Source organism: Cannabis sativa, chromosome 5 (genome assembly GCF_029168945.1).
Source record: "Cannabis sativa cultivar Pink pepper isolate KNU-18-1 chromosome 5, ASM2916894v1, whole genome shotgun sequence".
NCBI classification, from domain to species: domain Eukaryota; kingdom Viridiplantae; phylum Streptophyta; class Magnoliopsida; order Rosales; family Cannabaceae; genus Cannabis; species Cannabis sativa.
Window position 1 is genome coordinate 8035371 of NC_083605.1, and position 23197 is coordinate 8058567.

Below are 23197 nucleotides of genomic sequence, written 5' to 3' on the forward strand. Positions count from 1 at the left end.
CCCCACACTAGTTGAGACAATATTACTTGTAAGACTCATTTAATTGATTTTAATTAATCAATTATAATTCTCAAGTTAGACTGTGTCTATTTGAGAATTTATCACTTATTAAGGACAAAACAGTAAATAGAGATTTTGAAGGGCATATTTATTAATTAGGAAACTTTAATTAGTTTTATTATTAATAAATAAATGACAATATATTATTTGATAATTAATTTTAATTATTAAATAATTAAATTTGACATTTATGTGGTTGAATAAAGGAATTGGCAGTTTTTGACAAAATAGAAAACTAGCAATGTAGGAAAAGTGGCAAGCCTTGTTTCCACAATGCGTAGGCCGGCCACCTTGCTTCCCTTTTCACATTGATTTTTCAATTTTTTAATGCCAATTAATTCAACCATAGCCCTAGGTGGTCTTCTATAAATAGAAGGTAAATGCTTCAATTTTTGTACACACAATATTCTGACAGAATTTTCTCACACAAAAACTCTCTCTAAGCCGCCACCCTCTCTCTCTCTAGCTTCTCTGTTTCGAAATCTATGAGTGATAGAGTAGTGCCCACACACATCAAGTAATACCTCAATCATAGTGAGGAAGGCTGTGTAGAATTCAGAGACAACAAAGAAGGACTATCGGGCTCAGATCTTGATTATACTCTGCGACAGAAAGGAATCAAGGGTTAGAGATCTGAGTGGGAGGAGACATATATTCCGCTGCACCCAATGTAAGATTTCTCTTACTTTTATGTGTTTAATTTTCCATCATTTTAGAAGTTCATATTTAGGTTGTTAAATCAACATACTTGAGAGTAGATCTAAGATCCTGGTAAAACATTTCCAACATCTACTTCAAGAACACCCGCTACTTTTTGGCTTGTAGGAGCTCTATTAGTTGACCATTGATAGTTGTTGCTAGCTATCCTTTCCAAAATCTTAAAAGCTTCATTGTAAGACTTGGAAAGAATGGCTCAATTAGCTGAAGTGTCCAACACCATCCTAGATGCCGCACTGAGACCATTGTAAAATGTCTCAAGTTGGATACAATGAGGAATACCATGGTGTGGGCACTTCCTCAACAACTCCTTGAATCTTTCCCATGCATCACTAGTAGTCTCATCTTCCAATTGTTGAAAGGACATGATCTCACTTCAAAACTTTGCATTTCTTGTTGGAGGAAAGTACTTTCTCAAGAATTTTTCAGCCAAGTCATTCCAATTAGTCACCGAATCGGGAGGGAGAGTATTAAGCCAAGCTCTACCCCGATCCCTCAAGGAAAATGGGAACAACTTCAATCTTAAAGCCTCTTCACTTACTCCTTGTAGCTTGAAAGAATCACTCACCTCCAAAAATGAGCGAATATGGAGGTGAGGCTCTTCCATTGGCGACCCACCAAATTGACCAACCGTTTGGAGCATTTGAAACATGACGGACTTGAGCTCAAAATGAGGTGCTTGGATTTCGCGTCTCACAATACCCGGATTAAGCTCATTGAACATAGGGGCTGCATACTCTGTTATTGCTCGGGCTCTATCATCGGCCAAAGCAATAGCATTAGCATCATTATGAGCACCACCAACTTCGAACCCATCAGCCATATTGTAGCGTTTTTTAGCCTTTTGTTCCTTCCCTCTTTGTCTGAAAGTGCGTTCAATTTCGGGGTCAATAGGAGCAAGTTCAAGGTCTTCTTCTTCTTCGTTCATACACTAGATTACACCTGGAAAAAAAAAATCAGCGCACCAAAATGAGATTAAAAATCTCAAACCAGAAAATAAATTGCAAAATAGTTGATAATACACAATTTTTAGTTTCAATCCCCGGCAACGGCGCGAAAAACTTGTTGTGAAAATTATATACGCAAGTATACGCAGTCAAACAAGTAATAAAGTGATAAGTAAGATCCTCTCCACGGGGATTGCAAACAAAAATATGTTGTAAAACCAGCTAATTACAACTTAAAGTAAAAAAGAAATAACATGAAAGTGAGTGAGCAATGATTCAAAATTAAAATAACAGTAATTAAACTTGCTAAAATTAATGCTATTGTTGCTAGAAAAATGCTTTCAAAAAGAAAAGAAAATACAATATGGTTTGTGGAATAATAATAATAATTTGTACATAAAAATATCAGATTTTCTCTCTCTCTGCGTTCCTCGCAGTTCTCTTGGAACTGGTGCAATGGCGAAAACGAGGTCCAAGATGGTGGGAAAGTCGAAAATCTCCAATAGAAAACCTAAAAAGAAAGGGCCGAATTCATCTGCTGATGTTCTGAAGACCAAATCAATGGAAGAAATCCTTGGAGTTGAACCAGTGGAGTTTTCGGATGAGGAAGATGATCAAACAGGGGGGAATCTGGTGCAGCCGTTATCTCCAGATTCATCATTGCGATTGATCAAAAGACAGGATGAGATTGCTGCTGATTTTGGTTATTTCCTGGCTGCAAACAGGGAATGCCAGAATTCAATCTCGAAGGGAGTTCGTACTACTCCTCCGATTCTGAGAGCTGAACCAGTAATGAGAAGTTTAGAAAAGGAGTTTGTTCAGTCGAAGAAGGAGAAGAAGGTGAAGATTACTATGGATGATATTGAAGAGGAGGTGATGTATTGGCAATCAGCTATAGTGTGCTATGTCCTTGGGGCTAATCCACCATTGTCGGTTCTGGAAGGCTTCGCACGAAGGATTTGGGGGGACAAGGTGGAAAAGATAGGTATGATTTCATATGGTATTTTTCTAATTCGTTTTACCAGTATTAAAGATAGGGATGAGATTCTAGCTGGTGGATATATCTTCTTTAACAAAAGGCCTGTCATTATGAAGGCTTGGGATCCTAATGTTAATCTTAAGAAAGAAGATATTATAACAATACCCATTTGGATTCAATTGGAGGATTTGGAGCTCAAGTATTGGGGGAAGAAATCATTGTTTAAGATAGTAGGTCAATTAGGAAAGCCAATAATGGTGGATGAGGTTACAAGGGAAAGGGATAAGCTTCTTTTTCCCCGAATTCTCATAGAAGTGTCACTAGACCAAGAGTACCCTGGGTTGATCTACTTTGAAAATGAATATGGGGAAGATATATCTGTGATGGTTAAATATGAATGGAAGCCCATTATTTGCAAACATTGCAAAGGAATGGGGCATTCCACGGAGGAGTGTAGAAGGAGGGAAACAAAGAAACAGGAATGGGTTGTTAAGGGTAAACAAAAGCAAGGAAATGATGATATGAAGAATGTAGTTGATGAAGAGGGCTATAGACAGGTTGTGAATGGTTGGAAGCCTAAAGAGAGAGTAATTCCTGCTGATCCATCATCATCAAATCCTTTTGGTGTATTGCAGAATGATGTAGTCCAAAACCTCCAGGAATTTGAAGTTCATGAACATGAAGAAAGGCTAGAAGAGGTTATCACGGGAGGAGGGGGAGAACCTCCTCTTTGCAATGGATAAAATTCTAAGTTGGAATGTCCGGGGAATCAACAATCAACACAAGCAACACGAAGTTAAGCAATTTATTGCAAAAAATAATGTTGGTTTGGTTGGTCTCCTCGAGACAAGAGTGAAGGCTCCAAGCCTTGGAGCTTTATATGTTCGAATGTTTTCTAATTGGTGTTTTACGGCGAATAATGCGTGGCATAAGGGTGGGCGTATAGCAGTGGCTTGGAACCCGTTGAGTTTTATGGTGGATATTTTGAGGTGTTCTAGTCAATTAATACATTTGAATGTTACTACTATGGACAAAAGAAACAAGTTTCTTGTCACTTTTGTTTATGGTTTTAATAAAGAGGAAGAGAGAAGAAGTCTTTGGAATGAGCTAGATGAGCTGAAAACAAATGAGCCTTGGATTGTGCTTGGCGATTTTAATGATATTTTAGAGAAGAGTGAAAGGATTGGTAAAAGGGTTCATTATAGTCCTACGGGATTTAAAGACTGTGTTCTGAATTGCAAATTAGAAGATGTGAAGTTTGGTGGGAGTTACTTCACTTGGAGTAATAAGCAACAAGGGGATGATAGAATTTTCTCAAAGATTGATAGGGTAATGGCGAATCATAGCTGGTTAGACATGTATCAGTATGCTGAAGCAATTTTTGCTGCAGAGGGGTTATTTGATCACACTCCGGCAATATTGACGGTTCACCCTATGCCTCCAAGTGGTAGGAAGCCGTTTAAATACTTTCGGATGTGGTCTAGTTATCCTTTATATCAAGAACAAGTTGCTGAAGCTTGGTCCAAACCGGTTATTGGTTCGAAAATGTTTCAAGTTGTTAATAAGCTGCGAGGTTTGAAACCGGTGCTGAATGAGATTAATAAACGGGGGTTTTCTAATGTGTATAGTGAGGAGTTGAAGGCTAAAGATTGGATGCTTGAGTGTCAACAGAAGCTGGTGAGTGATCCATTGAATGCTGAATGGCAAGACCAAGAGAGGAAAGCTCGAGAATCATATGCAGATAAGTATAAAGTGTTAACATCTTTTTTACAACAAAAAGCCAAGGCTCATTGGTTAAAGGAAGGTGATTCTAACACTTCTTTATTCCATTCAAGTATTCGAGAAAGGAGAAGGCAAAATAGGATTCTTTCTATTGTTAATGCTAGCGGGGAAAGAGTTGAGGATCCAGTCCAAATTACTGAGGCTTTCCTTCAGTATTATACTGATCTGCTGGGAAATAAAATGCAGGGGAGGCAGATAGTGAAGACAAGGGTGATTCAAGAAGGGCCTGTGATTACAGAAGAGCAAGCGAATTATCTCATGACAGAATTCACTAAGGAAGAAATTAAAGCAGCTGTGTTTAGCATCCCAGGGGGGAAAAGTCCGGGACCAGATGGATTTGGAAGTTGGTTCTTCCAAGATAATTGGGAGCTAGTGGGAAATGATGTATGTGATGCTATTTCTTCTTTCTTGGGATCAGGTAATCTTTTAAAGGAGATTAACTCAACTGTTATTACTCTAATTCCTAAGATTACATGTCCTAATAAAGTGAGTGATTTTCGGCCTATATCTTGTTGTAATGTGTTATATAAAGTTGCTACCAAGCTGATTTGTACAAGACTTAAGAATATCCTCCCCAAGTTAGTTTCTCTAAATCAGGGTGGATTTATAAAAGGTAGATATATAGCACATAACATCATGATATGCCAAGATCTCATTAGGAATTATGGTAGGAAAGGGGCTAAGCCTAATTGCATGATCAAGCTTGATCTTCAAAAGGCTTATGACACAATGGATTGGGAATTCCTTGAAGAAATGTTGAGTCATTTGAAATTCCCGGAGAAATTTATAAGATTAATCTCCACATGTATTAGAACTCCTAAATTCTCCTTGATGTTTAATGGTTCTATGCATGGTTTTTTTGAAGTAAGAAGGGGATTGAGACAAGGTGATCCTATGTCTCCTTTACTATTTGTTCTAGGGATGGAGTATCTTAGTAGGATTATGAGTAAAATTGGGAAGAAGGAGGACTTTGGTTTTCATGAAAGGTGTGCTGAAATGCAACTCAATCATCTAAGTTTTGCGGATGATGTGCTTCTATTTTGTAGAGGGGACTTTAAAAGCATTTATCTCTTGATGCAAGGGCTGAAACTATTCTCTATGTCTTCGGGTTTAACACCAAATAGTGCAAAATCTGCAATATACTTCAGTGGAATGGATGAAAAAGAAATTAAACGGGTTTTGGATATGACTGGTTTTACTAGGCAGGAGGAGCCTTTCAATTACCTTGGGGTGCCTATTTGTGCAAGGAAAATAGCAGCAGGGGATTGCATCAGCCTTGCTCAGAAAATGACAAAGAGAATTCGAGTTTGGTCAACCAGAAACTTGTCTTTTGCGGGCAGACTAGTATTGGTTAATTCGGTTCTCCTCACAATACACATGTATTGGAGTCAAATTATGATCCTCCCTAAGAAAGTGATTAAAGAGATAGAAGGAGTGTGCAGAAGTTTTTTATGGACAGGATAGAGTGTAATGATAGGGGCTGGTTCAGTTGCATGGGAAAGTTTGTGTAAAGCGAAAAAAGAAGGAGGTTTAGGCTTGCTGAATGTGGCTCAATGGAACACTGCAGCAATGTTTAAGCATGTTTGGGCAGTGGCAAACAAGAAGGACAATCTCTGGGTGAAATGGGTACATTGTGTCTACATCAAGCATCATAATTGGTGGGAATATAAAGTCCCACAAACCAGTAGCTGGTACTGGAAAAAAATGGTGGATGTAAGGGATATAGTAAAGGAAAAGCTACAGATTGCAGAGTTTACAAGAACAGAATTCAAAGTAGCAGCTGGTTATCGAGTCTTGGTAACTGATCATGACAGAGTGACATGGAGTAATGAAGTGTGGTCACGATTAAACATCCCAAAACATAGTTTCCTAACCTGGTTAGCCATGTTGAACAGGTTAAAAACTAAAGATAGATTGTACAGGTTCAAGGTGACAGATTCTAATACCTGCCCCTGCTGCAACAATGCAGAAGAAAACGTTGATCATCTGTTTTTTAAGTGCCAGTTTTCCCAGCAATGTTTGCAATTGCTGAAGGATTGGCTCAAATGGCACACTAAGGCAGAGACATTGGGTGGTTTGGTAAAGATCATACACAAGGCAAGGCAAAATCGTTTCAGGAAAGGAGTAAAAGCAGTATGCATCACGGCTTTGGTATACCTGATATGGAGAAGCAGGAACAATCTGATCTGGAATGATAAATCTCAGCAGCCAGTAGAGCTTCTGCAACAGCTGAAGAAAAGTGTGAAAACTAGATTGATGGTTGTAATGCCAAAAAAAGTAAAAAACAAAGATAGGGAATGGTTTGATTGTCTGTAGATAATTGTATAGAAATTATTGAGGCCATATTATGGTGCTTGTAGGATGTAAATATGAGTTTGTGCAATGAATTTTCACCTGATTCATCAAAAAAAAAAAAAAAAATATGGTAAAAGTGACCTTGAATAGCTAATTCCTCCTATGCTGGTTTTTTTTTCAAAGTTGCTACAGCATTACCTTAGCATTCCTGCCAGAGATAACAAAATTTCCTATGTGTTTGTGAGAATTTTCTAAAACTCACAATTTAAGTTCTAACACCTAGTTTCATATATTCCTATATCAAACTAGATTAGAGAACACTATTTATGCATCAATTTTTAAGTTATGTAAGGTAAATGAAATATTCCTATTTCACTTACAAAGAAAAACCTAAATCTAGGTTTTCACTTGCTCCATTCAAGTTGAACTACTAGATCTAACCCTTCCGAAACAAGATCTAGCTTAGCAAATTGTTATTAATGGCCAAGAAACAACAATCAATTAAAAATTAGAACTCACTTGAATGAACAAAGGCAAAATACTAACATAAGCTTTAAAATTAACCATACCCAACATAGGAGTTCATAGCTACTCAAGCCTTAAGAAAATTAGCTCATGTTCAACACAAAAATTACAATCCAAATTCGAAATTTCTCATCCATGGCTGCTGCCCTTTTACAACTTAACAAGTTTTTGATATTCAAAGATAGGAAAGAAAAGAAGAAAATATAAAAGGAAAGGGAAGAGAAATGCAAACAAAAAAAGCTTGTGTCCTTCTCTTCTTTTGCACTTGGGTCCCCCTTCACTTTCCTTCTCTATGTACTTTCTGCAATTAAAGCTCTTCTTCTTCAAAAAAAAAAATGGCAGCTGCACGTTATGGTCAAGATGATGGTGTACTTCCCTTTTTTTTCTCTTTTTGTTGTTGGGTTTATAGGGTACAAAATTCACACCCTAAAATAGAAGCCCAATCTTTTTCCACTTTGGCCCACTAGGTTTAGTCTCCTTTCTTCCAAAGCAGACAACTGGTGCATTTTAAGTGACTTGGACGAATTTGCTGACGTGGATAAGTGAAAGTCATTTTTTAGACTTTTTCCACGTCATTACCCAAACTGCCCAGAATGCTATAGCATTGCTTCAGCATTTCTTCCCAGTTTTCAGCTTTTGCTCAAACTTCTCCTTTGCATCACTTCCTTTTTCCTAGCAAATTAATTCTTCTTTCCCACAACAAATAAGCAACATTTAATTGAAACAAATACAATTAACACCATAATTTTTACAAGACTCAAATGATAGCTTCCTAACTAGAAATTAAACTAAAACTATTCAAAATTAAGCAACTAAACACATTTCATTACTCTCCTCACAATATTTTTAGTTTTAAAGCATAAAAAATAACTCTATACCATAGAGTTATCAATAACTGATAACGTATCTATATCGTGGAACATATAGAGCGTTCTATATAGCTGAGAGTGCATTTCCAAGTTCTATGAGTGGATGCAACAAGGAATTTATAAATCAGTGAATTTACTTGGTAAATTCTGGGTCTGCTTATTGGAAGCTCAGATATATAGGCCCATGGTCCCCATACTAGTTGAGACAATACTACTTGTAAGACTCAGTTAATTGATTTTGATAAATCAATTATAATTCTAAAATTAGACTATGTCTAGTTTATGAATTTTCATTAAGCAAGGGCTTAATTGTGAAGACAGAGTTTCTAGGGTTTATTTGTTAATTAAGAGACTTTGATTAGTCTAATTAACGAATATATTAAATGACAATATTATTTAATAATTAATTTTTAGTTATTAAATAATTAGAATTGGTATTTAAGTGGTTAAATTAGAAAATTGGCGTTTTTGAGAAAATAAGATGGAAAAATGACAAAATTGAAAAATTGCAAAGTGGGGCCTATGATCCATTCCATGGCCGGCCACTTTGTGTGGATTTTATCATTTATTTTTTCATCATTTTAGTGCCAAATAAATCTAACCTAACCCTAGGTGGTTTCCTATAAATAGGTAGTGATGGCTTAAAGGAAAAGATGATGCATCTCATTTCTTCAGATAAAATTTGAGCCTTCTTCCTATACCCTAGCCGAAACCATATTCACTCTCTCTTCCTCTCTTCTAAATCGAGCCTGTAGTGATAGAGTGTGTGCCCACACACATCAAGTAGTACTCAATCATAGTGTGTAAGGCTGTGAAGAATCCAGTTTCAAGAGAAGGATATTCGGGCTCAGATCTTGGTGATACTCTACTACAGAAAGGATACAAGGGTTAGAGATCTGAGCGAAAGAAGACATTATATTCCGCTGCAACCACTGTAAGGTTTCTTATACTTTATATGTGTTTGTTTCATATCGTTTTAGAAGTTCATATTTATGATGTTAAATAACATACTTGTTAGTAAATCTAAGATCCTGGTAAAATAATTCCAACACAAATTGTACAACCCAATTACTGACAAAACTATCATCTGTCACGATGTAAAGTTTGATGAAGAAGATTCTTGGAATTAGAACATAGAAGAAGACGAGTATGATTTTCTTCCTTACTTTGAAGAGCATAAGATGTAGCAGAGCAACCAAGGATGGAAGAAGAACTTCAAGAACCTACTACTCCATCAATCTCACTAACTGGAAATATACAAGAAGATTCAAGTGAGAGCTCAAATGAAAAGACGCCACACTTTAGAAGCTTGCAAGAACTTTATAAGGTAACTAAGAATCAAAATGATATTTCTCTTATGTGTCTATTTGGAAATTGTGAACCTCTAAGCTACCAAAAAGCAGTTAGAAGCAAGAAATGGAGAGATATAATGGATGAAGAAATAGATTCAATCACAAAAAATGATACATGAGAGCCAACTACTCTTCCACAAGGATACAAGAAATTGGAGTAAAGTGGGTGTACAAGGAAAAGAAGAATGCTAAAGGTGAGGTGGAGAGATATAAAGCAAGATTGGTGGAAAAATTCTATAGTCAAATGGAAGGCATCGACTATGATGAGGTATTTTTCCCAGTTGCTCGTCTTAAAACTGTTAGGCTAATAATTTCATTAGCAGTCCAAAATAGATGGAAGATCCACCAAATGGATGTAAATTCTTCTTTCTTAAATAGTTTCCTCGAGGAAGAAGTCTACATTGAGCAACCATAAGGCTATGAAGTAAGAGGACATGAAGGAAAAGTTTTGAAGTTTAAAAGGCTTTATATGGCTTAAAACAAGCGCCAAGAGCTTATATTACTCATATTGACAAGCACTTTCAAGATAAAAATCTCACCAAGTGTCCATATAAGCATGCACTCTACATCAAAATTAAGAATGAAAGATATCTTGATTGTATGCTTATATGTGGATGACTTGATCTTCGCTAGAAGACACTCAAGTATGTTTGAGGAGTTAAAGAAATATATGGAAAAAAATTGTTAAAGCATGACAAAGGAGGAAAAGTGGATTTAACTCTTTTCAAAAGCCTTGTTGGAAGTTTGCGCTACCTAACTTGTACAAGGCCGGACATTTTTAACGTTGTTGGAATTGTTAGCTGCTTTATGGAAGCTCCAATAATAACTCATTTGAAAACTGCAAAGAGAATACTTCGGTACATCAAAAGTACGACCAATTATGGGCTATTTTATTCATCTTCTAAAAATTATGAGATAGTTGGATATAGTGATAGCGATTAGAGTGGAGACTTGGACGATAGAAAGAGCATTATTGGATTTGTGTTTCTTCATGGAAAACATAGCATTTACTTGGATGACAAAAAAGCAACTAATCGTTTTGCTATCGACATGTAAAGTTGAATATGTCGTTGCAACTTCATTCGTTTGTCATGTTATTTGGCTAAGAAAGTTATTGAAGGATTTGAACGTGCCACAAGAGGAGCCAACTGAGATTCATGTTGATAGCAAATCAGCAATTGCACTAGCAAAGAATCCAATCTTTCATGAAAGAAATAAACACATTGACACCCGCTATCATTACATAAGAAAATGCATGCATTGGAAGAAAAGAAGTAAGAGAAGAATATGTCAAATCTCAAGATAAAGTAGCAAATATTTTTACGAAGCCACTCAAGAGAAAAACAATCATCAAACTACGAAGTATTATTAGAGTCAAAAATCAAGTTTAAGGGGGTGTTGAAATATTAAGCTTGATTTAATATAGTTAATTACTAGAATTTTTCTGTTGCTATTAAAGTTTCTAGACTATTCTTTTATTTACTAAAATATTTAGACTTTTCTTGTTTGTTTGAGTACTCTTGAACTTTCTAGAATTATTTTTCATGTGTTAGTAGTGGGAATTGTGTAGAAAAATATAGAAGCTAATCATTCAATAATGTTATTAAATTAGTCCATAGAGTCCTATAAATATAGATGTAATCCTATTATTTTCTACCAAAGTTCTTCTTATTTTTCAACAATTGCTCTGTTGGTTGCTATGTCAATTTTCGTTAAAATACCAAAAAAAAAACTACTTTTAAGCGTAAAAATGAAAAAAATAAATACATGGTGTAGTATAGGTTTGCTTATTGAAGCTTAGATTATCAATCGTCCTGTCTAAATATAAGCTCATGTGACTTTCTCTACTATTATCTACTAACAAGCAAAGTTTAAAACAAAAAAATAATAAGTAACAAATAAATTTTATGAAAAAAAAAATCAACACAAAAAATATTAATATCATATGTATGCTCGTATAATCTTCTACACTATTATATATTTACTAATAAATAAATAAGAAGAACTTTTTTTAAAAAAAAAATGAGAAAAAAACACAACAAAAAATATGGTAAAAAAATGTAAAATAGACTTGAAAAGATATTTTAAAGAAAAAAATGGAGTCAAAAAATAAGATAGATTTTTTGAGAAAAGGGGAAAAAATGTGGGATTTGAAAAACAAATGACAAAATATTAATAATTGGTACAAACAAAATAAAATACACCTAAACGGTGTGCAACAAGTAAAAAAAATTTACAGAGTTATGTATAATTTTAAAAAAAAAATCTAATTAAAGTGAATAAGGATATATAATGGAGACCTAAAAGTGTAGTGTGTATGCATATTTTAGCTCATCTTCATAAAAGTCGACTTCAATGGTGGTGTATAAAGTGGTCTAAATTTAGCACTTGCTAAAAGTCGTGCCAAATTTGGTACAACATATAGCATGAGCCAAATTTTCTAAACCTCCAAGAGACGTTGTGGTGCGCCTTGGCTACGAGTCTCCACACGAGATGACACAGGTAGTCATTCGTGGGCTGGTTTGCATACGCGCATGGGATGGATGTACCATGCTGGAAAGAGACAGAGGTCAACGCATGCTACTAGTTTGGTGGCTTGTCTCGAGGGCCTGCTAACATGCGTGGATGCATGCTGCCTTGAGGATTGGACCATGGACATATGGGAGTCCTTGGTCGATGAGGGAGACTATTCGGACAGTATCGAATGGGGCATGATTAGAAGCGTTGGTACATTAGCTTGGTCTTGGCATCTTGTCATACATGTTACCTTGGTCATGAGTGACTAGGTGAGCGTCGATGTTAGGATTTACCCTATCTTAGTGGGAACCTATGGACAGTGCGAGTATCTTGGCTAGAGAGCCTCGATTCATGGATGCACACATGGATGCTTGCGAGGATGACTCGGAATGAGTTGCTCTAGAGACGGAAGTGTGCACGAGGCACACAGTCGCGTGAAAAATGAGTCTATTGTTACTCGAATGGTTGGAAGGTTGACCTTGGCTTAGAGAAATCAAGGTACCGTACGGGTGTTCTACTTCCTGAAAATGTGAGCCCGTGACACCAGAGGTTGATGGGTCGTGGTCGGAGAAGAATGCCCAGCCCGCCACTTTTTTCTCTCTCCTTGACTCTAGTTCCACAGTTTTAGGGTTTTGGTTTTGGTTTTTTTTTTTTTTTTTTTTTGAGATAACAGTTTTAGAGTTTTTTGTTTTGAACAAATTTTTTTTTTTTATTAGTTAATAGTTTTTTTAAAAAAAAAAAGAAATTAGTCAATAGGTAGGAGTTTGATTTTGTATTAATAATTTTATTTCAGATTTTATTATAAATTCATTAAATTAATTTTTATGTAAATATTTTTTAAAGCAAACTTAATTTTTACTTTAATAGTTAATATTAGGTAGTTATTTAATAAGATAATATGATATTATTTAAAATAATATGTCATACCATCTAATGTAGTGTGCAAGATAACAACAAAGTACTTACAGAATATTTGAAAGTCTAACGGAAGGTATACTGCCAAAATTTTAACTTAGATATTAAATTGCAACTACTTAAATATTTATACTGTAAATTACTCATTAAAATTTAACATAATATTATATAACTATAATATATAATTCAATTTAATATAATATTAGACAAAATCACATAATAAAACGTAGCAGATGAGCCATAATATCAATAATAAATGCCTTTCCATTTAAAGTTAAAGATGGGCTCCAATCATTACACATTTTTTATTCCTTGTACTACTACTTTCTATCAAGTAACAAACTACTCCAAAATTAATTACTCTCAACTAACAACTTTGAAAATTTCCATGCAGATAAATAAAGTAAAAACTAATTATTATTCATTTTAAAATTACAAATAGCAGGATGATATCTATTGCGTCCATATAACTGAAAATAACTTTTACCCAATATTGGTGAGACATTGCGAAAGGTACTGCCCAATAGTAAAGGCTGGTAATTAATTCCATGACTCTGTGAGTTTAGTCAACGCAACTTGAGACGACCCACCATTTGCCATTGCCGCTTTGGCTTCATTCTTCATTCTCACCACTCTACTCCGGACCGACTCACCTCTTTCTGAGTTCATCAACTCATTAACTCGCTTCTCCACTTCATCAGAGCTTACAAACCAATCTTCAGACTCATTCATAGGCAGAGCAATCTTAATTTCCTCAACCAACGCCACTCTGTTAAGCCTCTGTTCCGCGTAGAGAGGCCACGCAACCATTGGAACACCAGCACACACTGCTTCCAGCACCGAATTCCACCCGCAGTGTGTCACGAACCCACCTACAGAATCATGACTCAGTACCTCAACTTGCTCTACCCAATTCTTCACCACCATTCCCTTCTCCTTAGTTCGATCCAAGAACCCGTCCGGTAGCAACGAGTCTAAATCCGGGTCGGGAAGACCCGAATTAGCCACGCTGACCGGACTCCTCACCACCCACAAGAACCTCTGCCCGCTCTTCTCCAATCCAACGGCTATTTCTCTCAATTGCTCAACCGTAAACGACCCCAGACTTCCGAAACAGAGGAAGACGACGCTTCGACTCGGTTGTGAGTCGAGCCAAGTAAGTGACTCGGACCGTACATTTCGTTTTCCTTCTTTGGTAAGGATCAACGGTCCGATGCAATGGATCGGAGGAGTACGGCCTTCAGGGACACATAAGCCGTCCAATATGGCTTTGATGGTTCTCGGCTCAAGTGACTCAAAGGTGTTCACAATGATTCCTGTAGATTCACATAAATCATTAGCGCATGCAAGAAAATTATCATAGGCCTTGTCACTGCGGTCGAGCAACGGTTTCGGCATGTCAGAAGACGGAACAGGCGGAAGTCCAGGTATATGGAGGAGGGTATTTTGGTCTTTGAAGCTCTTCTGGGAATTTCTGTGAAGGGTAGGTAAATAAAAGAAGAAAGCCATGGCAGACGCTCCCGAGGTAATGAAGAAGAAACAGGGGATTTTAAGCTGAGTAGAGACAGTGAGCGTTTCACAACAGAAGAAGTCGATGATGAAAGCGTGAACGGTGTAGTTTTTGGATATGGAGACGAGAGCTTGATGTACGAGTGGCTTGCTGTGTCGGATGAGATCGAAGAGGAGATTCTCGTGGTGAAGCGAGGCTGAGTCGATGGAGGTTGGTGGGAGGTGATGGAAGGTGATAGAAGGAATGGTGGCAGTGACGGTGGCGATGTAGGGAGCAGTGTCACCGGAGTTGTAAGGAGCAGTGGTGATGATGATTTGAATGGAGAGTGATGGTTTGAAGGTGAGTATAAGCTTCCCTAGCTCAACCATGGAGATTAGGTGTCCTATGGCTGGTGCTGGGTACAAGACTATTGTTGACTTCATATTTCTGATCAGTTGATTGTTACTCAGAGTCAGATTGTAACAAACAATATATGAAGAGAGCTCTTAATAAATTTTACGGTTGGGATGGGTAGCATGTGTTGCTGAATTCATGGACGAGGACAATGACAATGACAAGATATTCTTATGAAAATATGAAAATAACAAATACTTTTCTTCTGTTACTGTGGGGGTTATTTGCACACATCACATTCAAACGAAAAATAAAAGGGATAGTTGCTGTGAAAGTCCCCAAAAATTTAGGATTGGTGCAGATTAGTCTTTAACCTTAAAAATTGGCTGTAATAGTCCTCAAGTGACATTTTTTGTAAGTCCGTTGGTCTCTTTTCTAACAGATTCGTTAAACCCAAATAAATTGCTACGTGTAAATTTTTTTATTGGTCAAAATAATAATTTTAATTAAAAAAATTTAAAATAAAATAAAAAATTAAAAAATATATTTTAAAATTATAAATTTATTTTATTATATATTTTCTTTTTATTTTTTTTCTTGTTCATCTTCTTCAGCCAGTCACAGCGTTCGACCGGAGCACCACCACGAACTCAAGCACATCCCGACTGTCAGCATTCTCAGCCGACCCCAGCCAGCCCTAGCCACCCCCACTCCAGCCCTGTCAATTGGCCACCAAAAAATAACCCATTTTGAAATAATTTTTTTAAAAAAAAAAATTAAAAAAATAAAATTAAAAAAAAAACCCTAACTTTTACCAGTTGAAACTCTCTCCGTGCCGAACTCATGGTTTTTTTGAATTTCGACAAAGGTTTGCAGATGACTTGGGTGGGACTAGATCGAAGGCTTCCTCTAGCGAGGACGACGATGATGGTGAAAACGAGCCTCGAAAGCTTACTAGAGCTCAGCGGAATAGACTTTGGGAAAAGAATCTGAAGATCGATGCTTCTCGCCGAGGCCGAATCGTTGGGCCCCTTTTACCTCCTACAGTGGACGATGAGAATTTTGGACTTGAATAACACCCATCACCAAGTGTTCGACCAAATGCCTCTAAAACAAACGAAAAGCCTGGTAATAATTTCAATGTTTTGACAAACTCGTTTCCAAAAGAATTCAATTATATAATCCCTTATTTATATATATATGTAATTTTGTGGGATCAGGAGGTAAATACTTTGAACAAGAGCAAAGTAAAACAAAGGAGAATGGCTCGGTGTCTCTCATCAAAATGAGAACTGTAAACAAGATCAGTTAACTAATCTTTGAGTTAAAATTTTATGAATGGAGAAAAGACCTCCATTTATATTGAGGAAATTTGGCTATCATAAACTAGACACTGATTTAATTTATTACAACCATTGGTGGTAGTGCTCCAGTTGAACTCTCGAGGTTGGCTGGGTTCATGAAAAAGATGAACATGAAAAAAAAAATATCTTTATATATTAAAAGTGTCTATCTAACGGCATTTCTTGGTTTAACAGAATATACTTTAATAATAAAAGAATATTCTGTTAAATTTAACGATATTAGCTGGATAAATAACTAAACCCAAAAAATTAAACAATTTTTTTTAAACGTTTAAACTCAATAATTAAACCCAAAAATTAAACAATCTTTTTTTAAATTAAAAAAAAATCATGTTAACCACATATCTCTCTAACATAACAAACCATACATCCTCAATTTTTGATATTTTTTTGTTAGTTAAACGTTAACAAATAAATAAAAAATTAACAAATTAATATTAAACCCAATAATTAAACCCAAAAAATTAAACAATCTTTTTTTAAACGTATAAACAAATAGTATATCCCAATTTTTGATATTTTTTTGTTAGTTAAACGTTAACAAATAAATAAAAAATTAACAAATATTAATATACACAATTATGACATTCTTAACAATGTCTGTATATTATAGTTTATATACACAATTATGACATTCTTAACAATTAGTTTTATAAAACATATCGTTTATAACATAATTTACAATTAGTCACTAAATTCTTAAACAAAAATCACTAAAACTTATAATAAAACTTATATTTACGTGGCTCGCAACGTAACTCTCATCTAGTATATACATATATAATAAAATAAATTTATAATTTAAAAATATATTTTTTAATTTTTTATTTTATTTTAATTCTTTTTATTAAAATTATTATTTGAACTAATAAAAAATTGACACGTGGCACTTTATTTGGGTTTAATGGATCCGTTAGAAAAGGGACCAACTGACAAACAGAAAATGCCACCTTAGGGACTATTACCGCCAATTTTTGAGATTGGGGATTAATCTGCATCAACTCTAAGTTTTTGGAGACTTTTGCCGCAATTATCCCAAAATAAAATAATGTCATAACGCATTATATTATGGTGTAATTTGCTAACAACGGAGAGGAGTGCTAATTATAATCTCTTAGTTAATTTCTACGTTTAAAATCACATGCCGAAATATCTTTTTTTCATTTTCTTTTCATAGTGGTAGTCGTTATAGTTACATATTATCTCTGTAAATTTTTGAAAATTTCTGAATAGTGTACCGTACCGAAAACAGAGTTCCTAATATTCCAGTTTATTACGGTTGTTCAAAAAACTTCAAATGTATTTTCGGCAGTGTAAACTTTTCAAAAATTTACAGGGATGATGTTGTAAGCACGACGAATACTACTGTGAAAAAAGTTTTGAAAAAAAATATTCCAATATGTGTTTTCATGAGTGGAGATTGATTAAGAGGTTGTAACAGGAGGTTGAACACTACTAGAAAAACGGGTTTTAGTGACACACATTGAGTAACTCTAAAGATGTTTAGTGACACTTCAACGCACGTCACTAATGAGGATGAATGGAAAAACAATTTTTAGTGACACTTCACACGTGTCACTGAACCCTTTTTACATTCACTTTTTGTGCGTCAGTATATGCATATAGAGTCGGTTTTGTCAGATTAAAAAGATAACAGTCACACACATGAAGTATCACTATATCCTTTTTTTTTTCTTTTTTATTAATATTTTTGGAGATATAGTGACATACAAAAAAAGCCACTATACTTATTCATTTATTTATTTTAATAATTATTTTACATATTATGTACACTCTGATTTGATTTTTTTTGTTTTAATGTTATATCACATATTTACTATTGTAGCAATTAATAAATAGATTTATTAATCAAACAACTAATTTTTTATTAATTGTCATAATAATAAAAAATGTTGCTACATATATTAATTTATTTGGATAATAAGTGAATTTTATAATGAATTAATCTTTTTTGACTAGCATTTTTTTTACACAGATACTATGACAATATTCTAACACTTGCATTTTGAGCAAATAGACGAAATGAGTGCTACCAAATAAGGGGTTGGGAACCACAACCCAAGTCATGAGCTCGATGCAACCCCTAAATCATCCCAATGCCTTTGTCAACTTACAGAGAAAAAAAAATATACATAGCTCTATTCAAAAATTATAACCAAATTCATATAAACAACAAATTATAGAATTTTAGAACAGTTAGCAAAACTGAAACAATATAAACTTAAAAAAAGTTCAGCAATCATTGTCGGAGGTTGAATCGTCTTCCTAGGCGAAGCGGAGAGATGACGAGGAGGTGAGACGGTGAGTGATATTCTAAACCATTGGACTAGCACTCTATTCCTCAGCAATCATCCTTTGTGATAAGAAAAAAAATCTACAAAACTAAACAAGTCATTTGTAACTAAGATTCCAAATGATCCGCGTCCTCCTGTTATTTTCACTCTTTCAATGCATTTCTCTCACGTTCTCGGAAACCAAACGAAAAATGAAAATACCAGATTCAATAAAAGAAAGATGACCTAAGCCACTCGAAGATCAACATTGACAATAGCAAGCGATTGAGATTCTTGATAAAATTGAAGCTCGAGAATTCCATCATCGACGCTGAACCGAGCAACAATAGACGAAGAAGATAGAGCAGAGGAGGAAGAAGAAGAAGAGGCGAGCTCAAAGACTGAAGCCAAAGCAAACTCTTGCTGTTTGTGACTCTTATTCTCCGCAGAAGCCTCCATTGTCGCCTTCTCCAAAGAATCGGTTCCAAATTCAATTTTCAAGAAGAACCAACACGGCTCCCAGTTCATCAAGGTTAAAATTTGAGTGACTTAGAAAAAAAAAAAGTTGAGACTCAGAGGAGAGAAAGAATGAGGCGCAAAGAGAGGGTGAGAGAGAAAGAGATGTGGTTAGGTTTAATGTTTCTTACTTTGTTATATATGTTATCTTCTTATTATTAAATTATTTATTTAATAAAAAAATCTCATGCATTTGATTAGAAAATAAATAAAAAAATTTGATATCCTACATAAAAAAATAAAATACATATTTATTGTATTAGTTTATATAGAGTCATGCTATGACTGATTAGAAAGTGTGTCCTGACATACTTTGCGCGTCACTAAAACTATATGATAATTATGTGGTATTAGTAACGCGCCTGACTGGTCACTACACGCTTTCCCAGTCCCTCTTCATGCGTCTCTATAGTCAGTATTTTTCATTTAATAAAAATAAAAACAATGGATTTTACTTTTTAGTGACACTTCGTATTTTTCACAACTACAAAAACACCCTTTAGAGGCGGTTTTTAAGCCCTTTCAGCGTCGGTTTTCGCGAAATTCGCTACCGACGCTGATCAGGGCGACGCTAAAGGGTTTATATGAACCGACGCCATATATACCCCTATGGCGTCGGTTATTAGCTAGGAACCGACGCCATAGGGGTATATATGGCGTCGTTTCCTAGCCAATAACCGACGCCATATGTGGCGTAGCAACCGACGCCAAAAGTGAGCAGATTTCAGTTTTTTTCATTTTTTTTAATTTAATTATATTATTTTAATTTTATATTTATTAATTTATATATTATTTTATTTAATTTAAATTACATATTTATTTAAATTTTAAATTACATATTTATTTAATTTAATTATATATTAATTACATTTTAAATTAAATAGTAATTAAATTTGGGTAAAAACATAATTTGATTTCATAAAAGTAATTAAATATTACACAAACATGTAAAATTAGTTAAAAATATTAATAAGTTAATAAATCTAACTACAAGTTAATCTATAAAAATTACATAATGAAGAAAAATTCTTCGACCTTTGAACCTCAATCGTCACCGTGAATCACCGCCATCAATTGTTCGATCCACTTTCGCTGTAGTGGTAACAATTCTGTTTTTGGATCGTATTGCTTCTTACCCCCAAACTGTTAAAAAAATTAAAAATTTATATTAGTTTATGTATATGTATATTATATATTTGTTATTATAAAATTTATATACTATAATCAATAATTAAAACTCACAGCTTTTTGATCTTGTATGTAACGGTTGGGGTTGGCACGTGCGGCGATGTCAGTGATATATTTCAAAACATAAAAACCGCATTCTTGGCTTTTAGGTTGTTTTGGACAGTTTGCTTGTGAAATTCCTTGCCACGGGCCAAGATACTGATGTGCGTCCCCTATATACATGAATGCCCTGTTTGGGAAAATTATATTAGCATTTCAATTCGTTAGTTAATTTAAATTCGTTACATAAGAAGTCATTAAATTATTACCTTCCGATCACTTGTTCTATTTCTTCGGGAATTGGGCGGCCATTTACAGGGTTTAAATGGATAATTTTCCTTGGCGCAACCACCACTAGCGTCCAATGCATCCTAGAAAATTATATTGGAATATAAGTAAGATAGTATAAAAATAATTTGAAGACATAATATAGAAATGAACAATTAGCACTAAAGAATTTAATAAAGTTTACCCGATATTCCAAGGAATAAAGAACATTTGGTGGTTGTTGTTCATTAATGATAACCAATTAGCCAATCGTCTTGCCGCATCGTCGAAGAGGCGACTACTGTTCTTCATCGTTGATCCCATGCCTTGTGAGAAGCTGCGGGTCGTAAAACTTGAAAATTTTTCTCGAACCGTTGATGCTCTCCCATATGTACTGCCAAAAAAAGTGTTAGTGCCTTATAATAATTTAACTATAATTTGATATAAGGTTAATTAGATTAAAGAAGAGTATACATCATTCCAAACGGCATTCCACAGTTTGCCGATGTAGTTACACGTAGCAACCTGCTGCAAATCCTCTCCAGGTAACGTGATCTGGGTACGCGGTGCAATGAATCCTCGGGGGACAGAAATTGTGATTATATCACGTTTATCTTTGAGCCTTAGGAATTCATGAATCATCCATTTTAGCGAATTAGGGATCAACGCCATCTTCTCTTCCGTGAACAAGTCATCTTCCCGTGCACCACGGCCTTGTGGAGAAAGCATCGGAGCTTTCCCCTTTGACGCATCACGTCTTGAGGGCGGTTGAGCGAGTGGACCCTAAACAAAATAGAACATAATATATATATAAATATATATTATCAAATTTTATCTAAATTCTACCGAAATTTCGGCAGCATAACGGTTGTAATTGAATGACCCCAAAAATTTTGAACATGGCTGTATAACGACAAATAACACATATATAACAGTAGTTTGTTCATCCATCCCACCGCAGCACATATATTCGCAGAACCTACTTCACTACAGATGAATATTGAAGATTACGAGAGACTAACACCTAACATTTAGAGTCTAATTACTCATGTCACTAAACATAACTCATAACTATTTAGTAACCCGCACTTTTGTACGTGTCGCTAAATAATGTCACTAAAAGGTAAAATTGTAGTAGTGACGGTAGCACTCCTCAAAAAGGAATATAATTCTCGCATTTTTAAAGTTATAATAGAAATTATGAAAACTATTATTATTATTTTTTTTTTTGAAAGAAATTAAGAAAAGTAATATTTAACTTCATTTACAGTTTTCTTTCTTTTTTTTTTTTAAAAAAAAAAAAGAAAATGTAACTTCATTAGGAATATCAATTCAGTCTAGGCATGGCAAAAAGATCCATTCATTCGGATCGGATCAGTGATCCGATCCGACGGATCATTACTGATCCGAAACATTCGGATAGTTATTGGATCTTGGATCAGATCCGACCCGCCCCGCTTAATTTTTTTACGGATCGGATCTGACCCGATCCGTTTTAAATATATATATATTTTTTTTTTAAAAAAAAAAAATTACTTTTTAATATATTTTTTTAAGGTGTAAGGCCAGTGGAATACCACCATTAGACATATATGATCTACCCATAAACCACACTATATATTATTATTCGAATTAATTACTCTCTCATTTAATTCTTATATATGCGTATATATATATAAATAAAAATATATATGCGTATTGGCCACTCTATATTTTAATTATTTGATTAAAATAATTATTATTATTTGCAAAATTTCTTATAATAAGAAAGTAAAGTAACAAATGTTATACACAATAGATCGATTTATGTATAGGCACTGTTAAATATATTAATTTGTACAATCATTTACACTTTTATAGTATATGACTTTTATATATGTATGCAACAATAATTTACATTTAATATAAACATATTATTAATTAATAAGAATAATATTTAATTTTTGTTTATCAAATAAAAATACTAATTAATTAAATATTATAATAATGAGTAATTAATTCTATTATTTGACTCTTAAATATTTAATTATTTAAGGGGCATTTGGTAATATTTTTATTTTGTTTAATTTTTTAATCATAAAAATAAAAGTAATTTTTTGTTTTTAAAAAATATGTATTCTATAACCATTTTTGTTTTGTTTTTTTTTTTTTAATTTTAAAAATTGATAAGAAAAATATCACTACAAAAAATCTTATTTTTAATCACAACAAAATTTGTGACTAAAAGTAAAAAGGTTGTAACTAATTATAAATCATCATTATTATGTTGTGACTAAAATAGGTCCATCACTAAAAGTATTAGTTACAAAAATTACAATTTGTGGTGACTCAGTATAAAAAAATCTTACTTTTATTATTAACATATTTATTTTTAAATATTAGGAGCCGTACACAGTAAATCTTGAAGACTAGAAGAACAACATATAAAAAGTTTATAGTTAATTTCATGTATTTTTTTAGAGGAGATTTATTTCATGTAATCATCATACTACATTATTATTGATGATTATATTAGTGGAATTTCTAAAATTTGGTAAATTAATTTTTCAATAGTAAAATTACATTTTTATGTGATAAGAATTTGATATATTTTTTTTTATTGATTTTGACAAATAAAATAAAAATATATAAGAAAAAAAAATGATGCATTATTAGTTCTTAAACAAATAAATTTTGAAAAAAAAATATAAATTTAGATATAAAATATATTTTTTTTTAAAAAAAAAAA

The 23197-nt window shown here is 34.1% G+C and overlaps 2 protein-coding genes and 1 non-coding gene across 3 annotated transcripts; 2 read left to right on the top strand and 1 right to left on the bottom strand.

Annotated features, from left to right (window-relative positions):
* The first annotated feature begins 1055 nt into the window (after positions 1 to 1055).
* On the top strand, positions 1056 to 1162 carry LOC115698384 (small nucleolar RNA R71). The gene has a single exon (XR_004008135.2). It is a non-coding gene; the product is annotated as a small nucleolar RNA R71 (small nucleolar RNA).
* A 4793-nt stretch (positions 1163 to 5955) lies between these two features.
* On the top strand, positions 5956 to 6801 carry LOC115717611 (uncharacterized). The gene has a single exon (XM_030646595.2). The coding sequence runs from the start codon at positions 5956 to 5958 to the stop codon at positions 6799 to 6801; it is 846 nt and encodes a 281-aa protein (XP_030502455.2).
* Positions 6802 to 13204: 6403 nt separating this feature from the next.
* LOC115697284 (UDP-glycosyltransferase 88A1) lies at positions 13205 to 15829 on the bottom strand. The gene is made up of 2 exons (XM_061115347.1): positions 15617 to 15829; positions 13205 to 15519 (listed from the first exon to the last, which is right to left on the bottom strand). The coding sequence occupies exon 2, from the start codon at positions 14888 to 14890 to the stop codon at positions 13499 to 13501; it is 1392 nt and encodes a 463-aa protein (XP_060971330.1). The 5' UTR covers positions 14891 to 15519; positions 15617 to 15829; the 3' UTR covers positions 13205 to 13498.
* Between the last annotated feature and the right edge of the window lie 7368 nt (positions 15830 to 23197).

Coding starts and splice junctions, on each gene's coding strand:
- LOC115717611 (XM_030646595.2), top strand. CDS start 5,956: ATGATAGGGGCTGGTTCAGTTGCATGGGAAAGTTTGTGTAAAGCGAAA.
- LOC115697284 (XM_061115347.1), bottom strand. CDS start 14,890: ATGAAGTCAACAATAGTCTTGTACCCAGCACCAGCCATAGGACACCTA.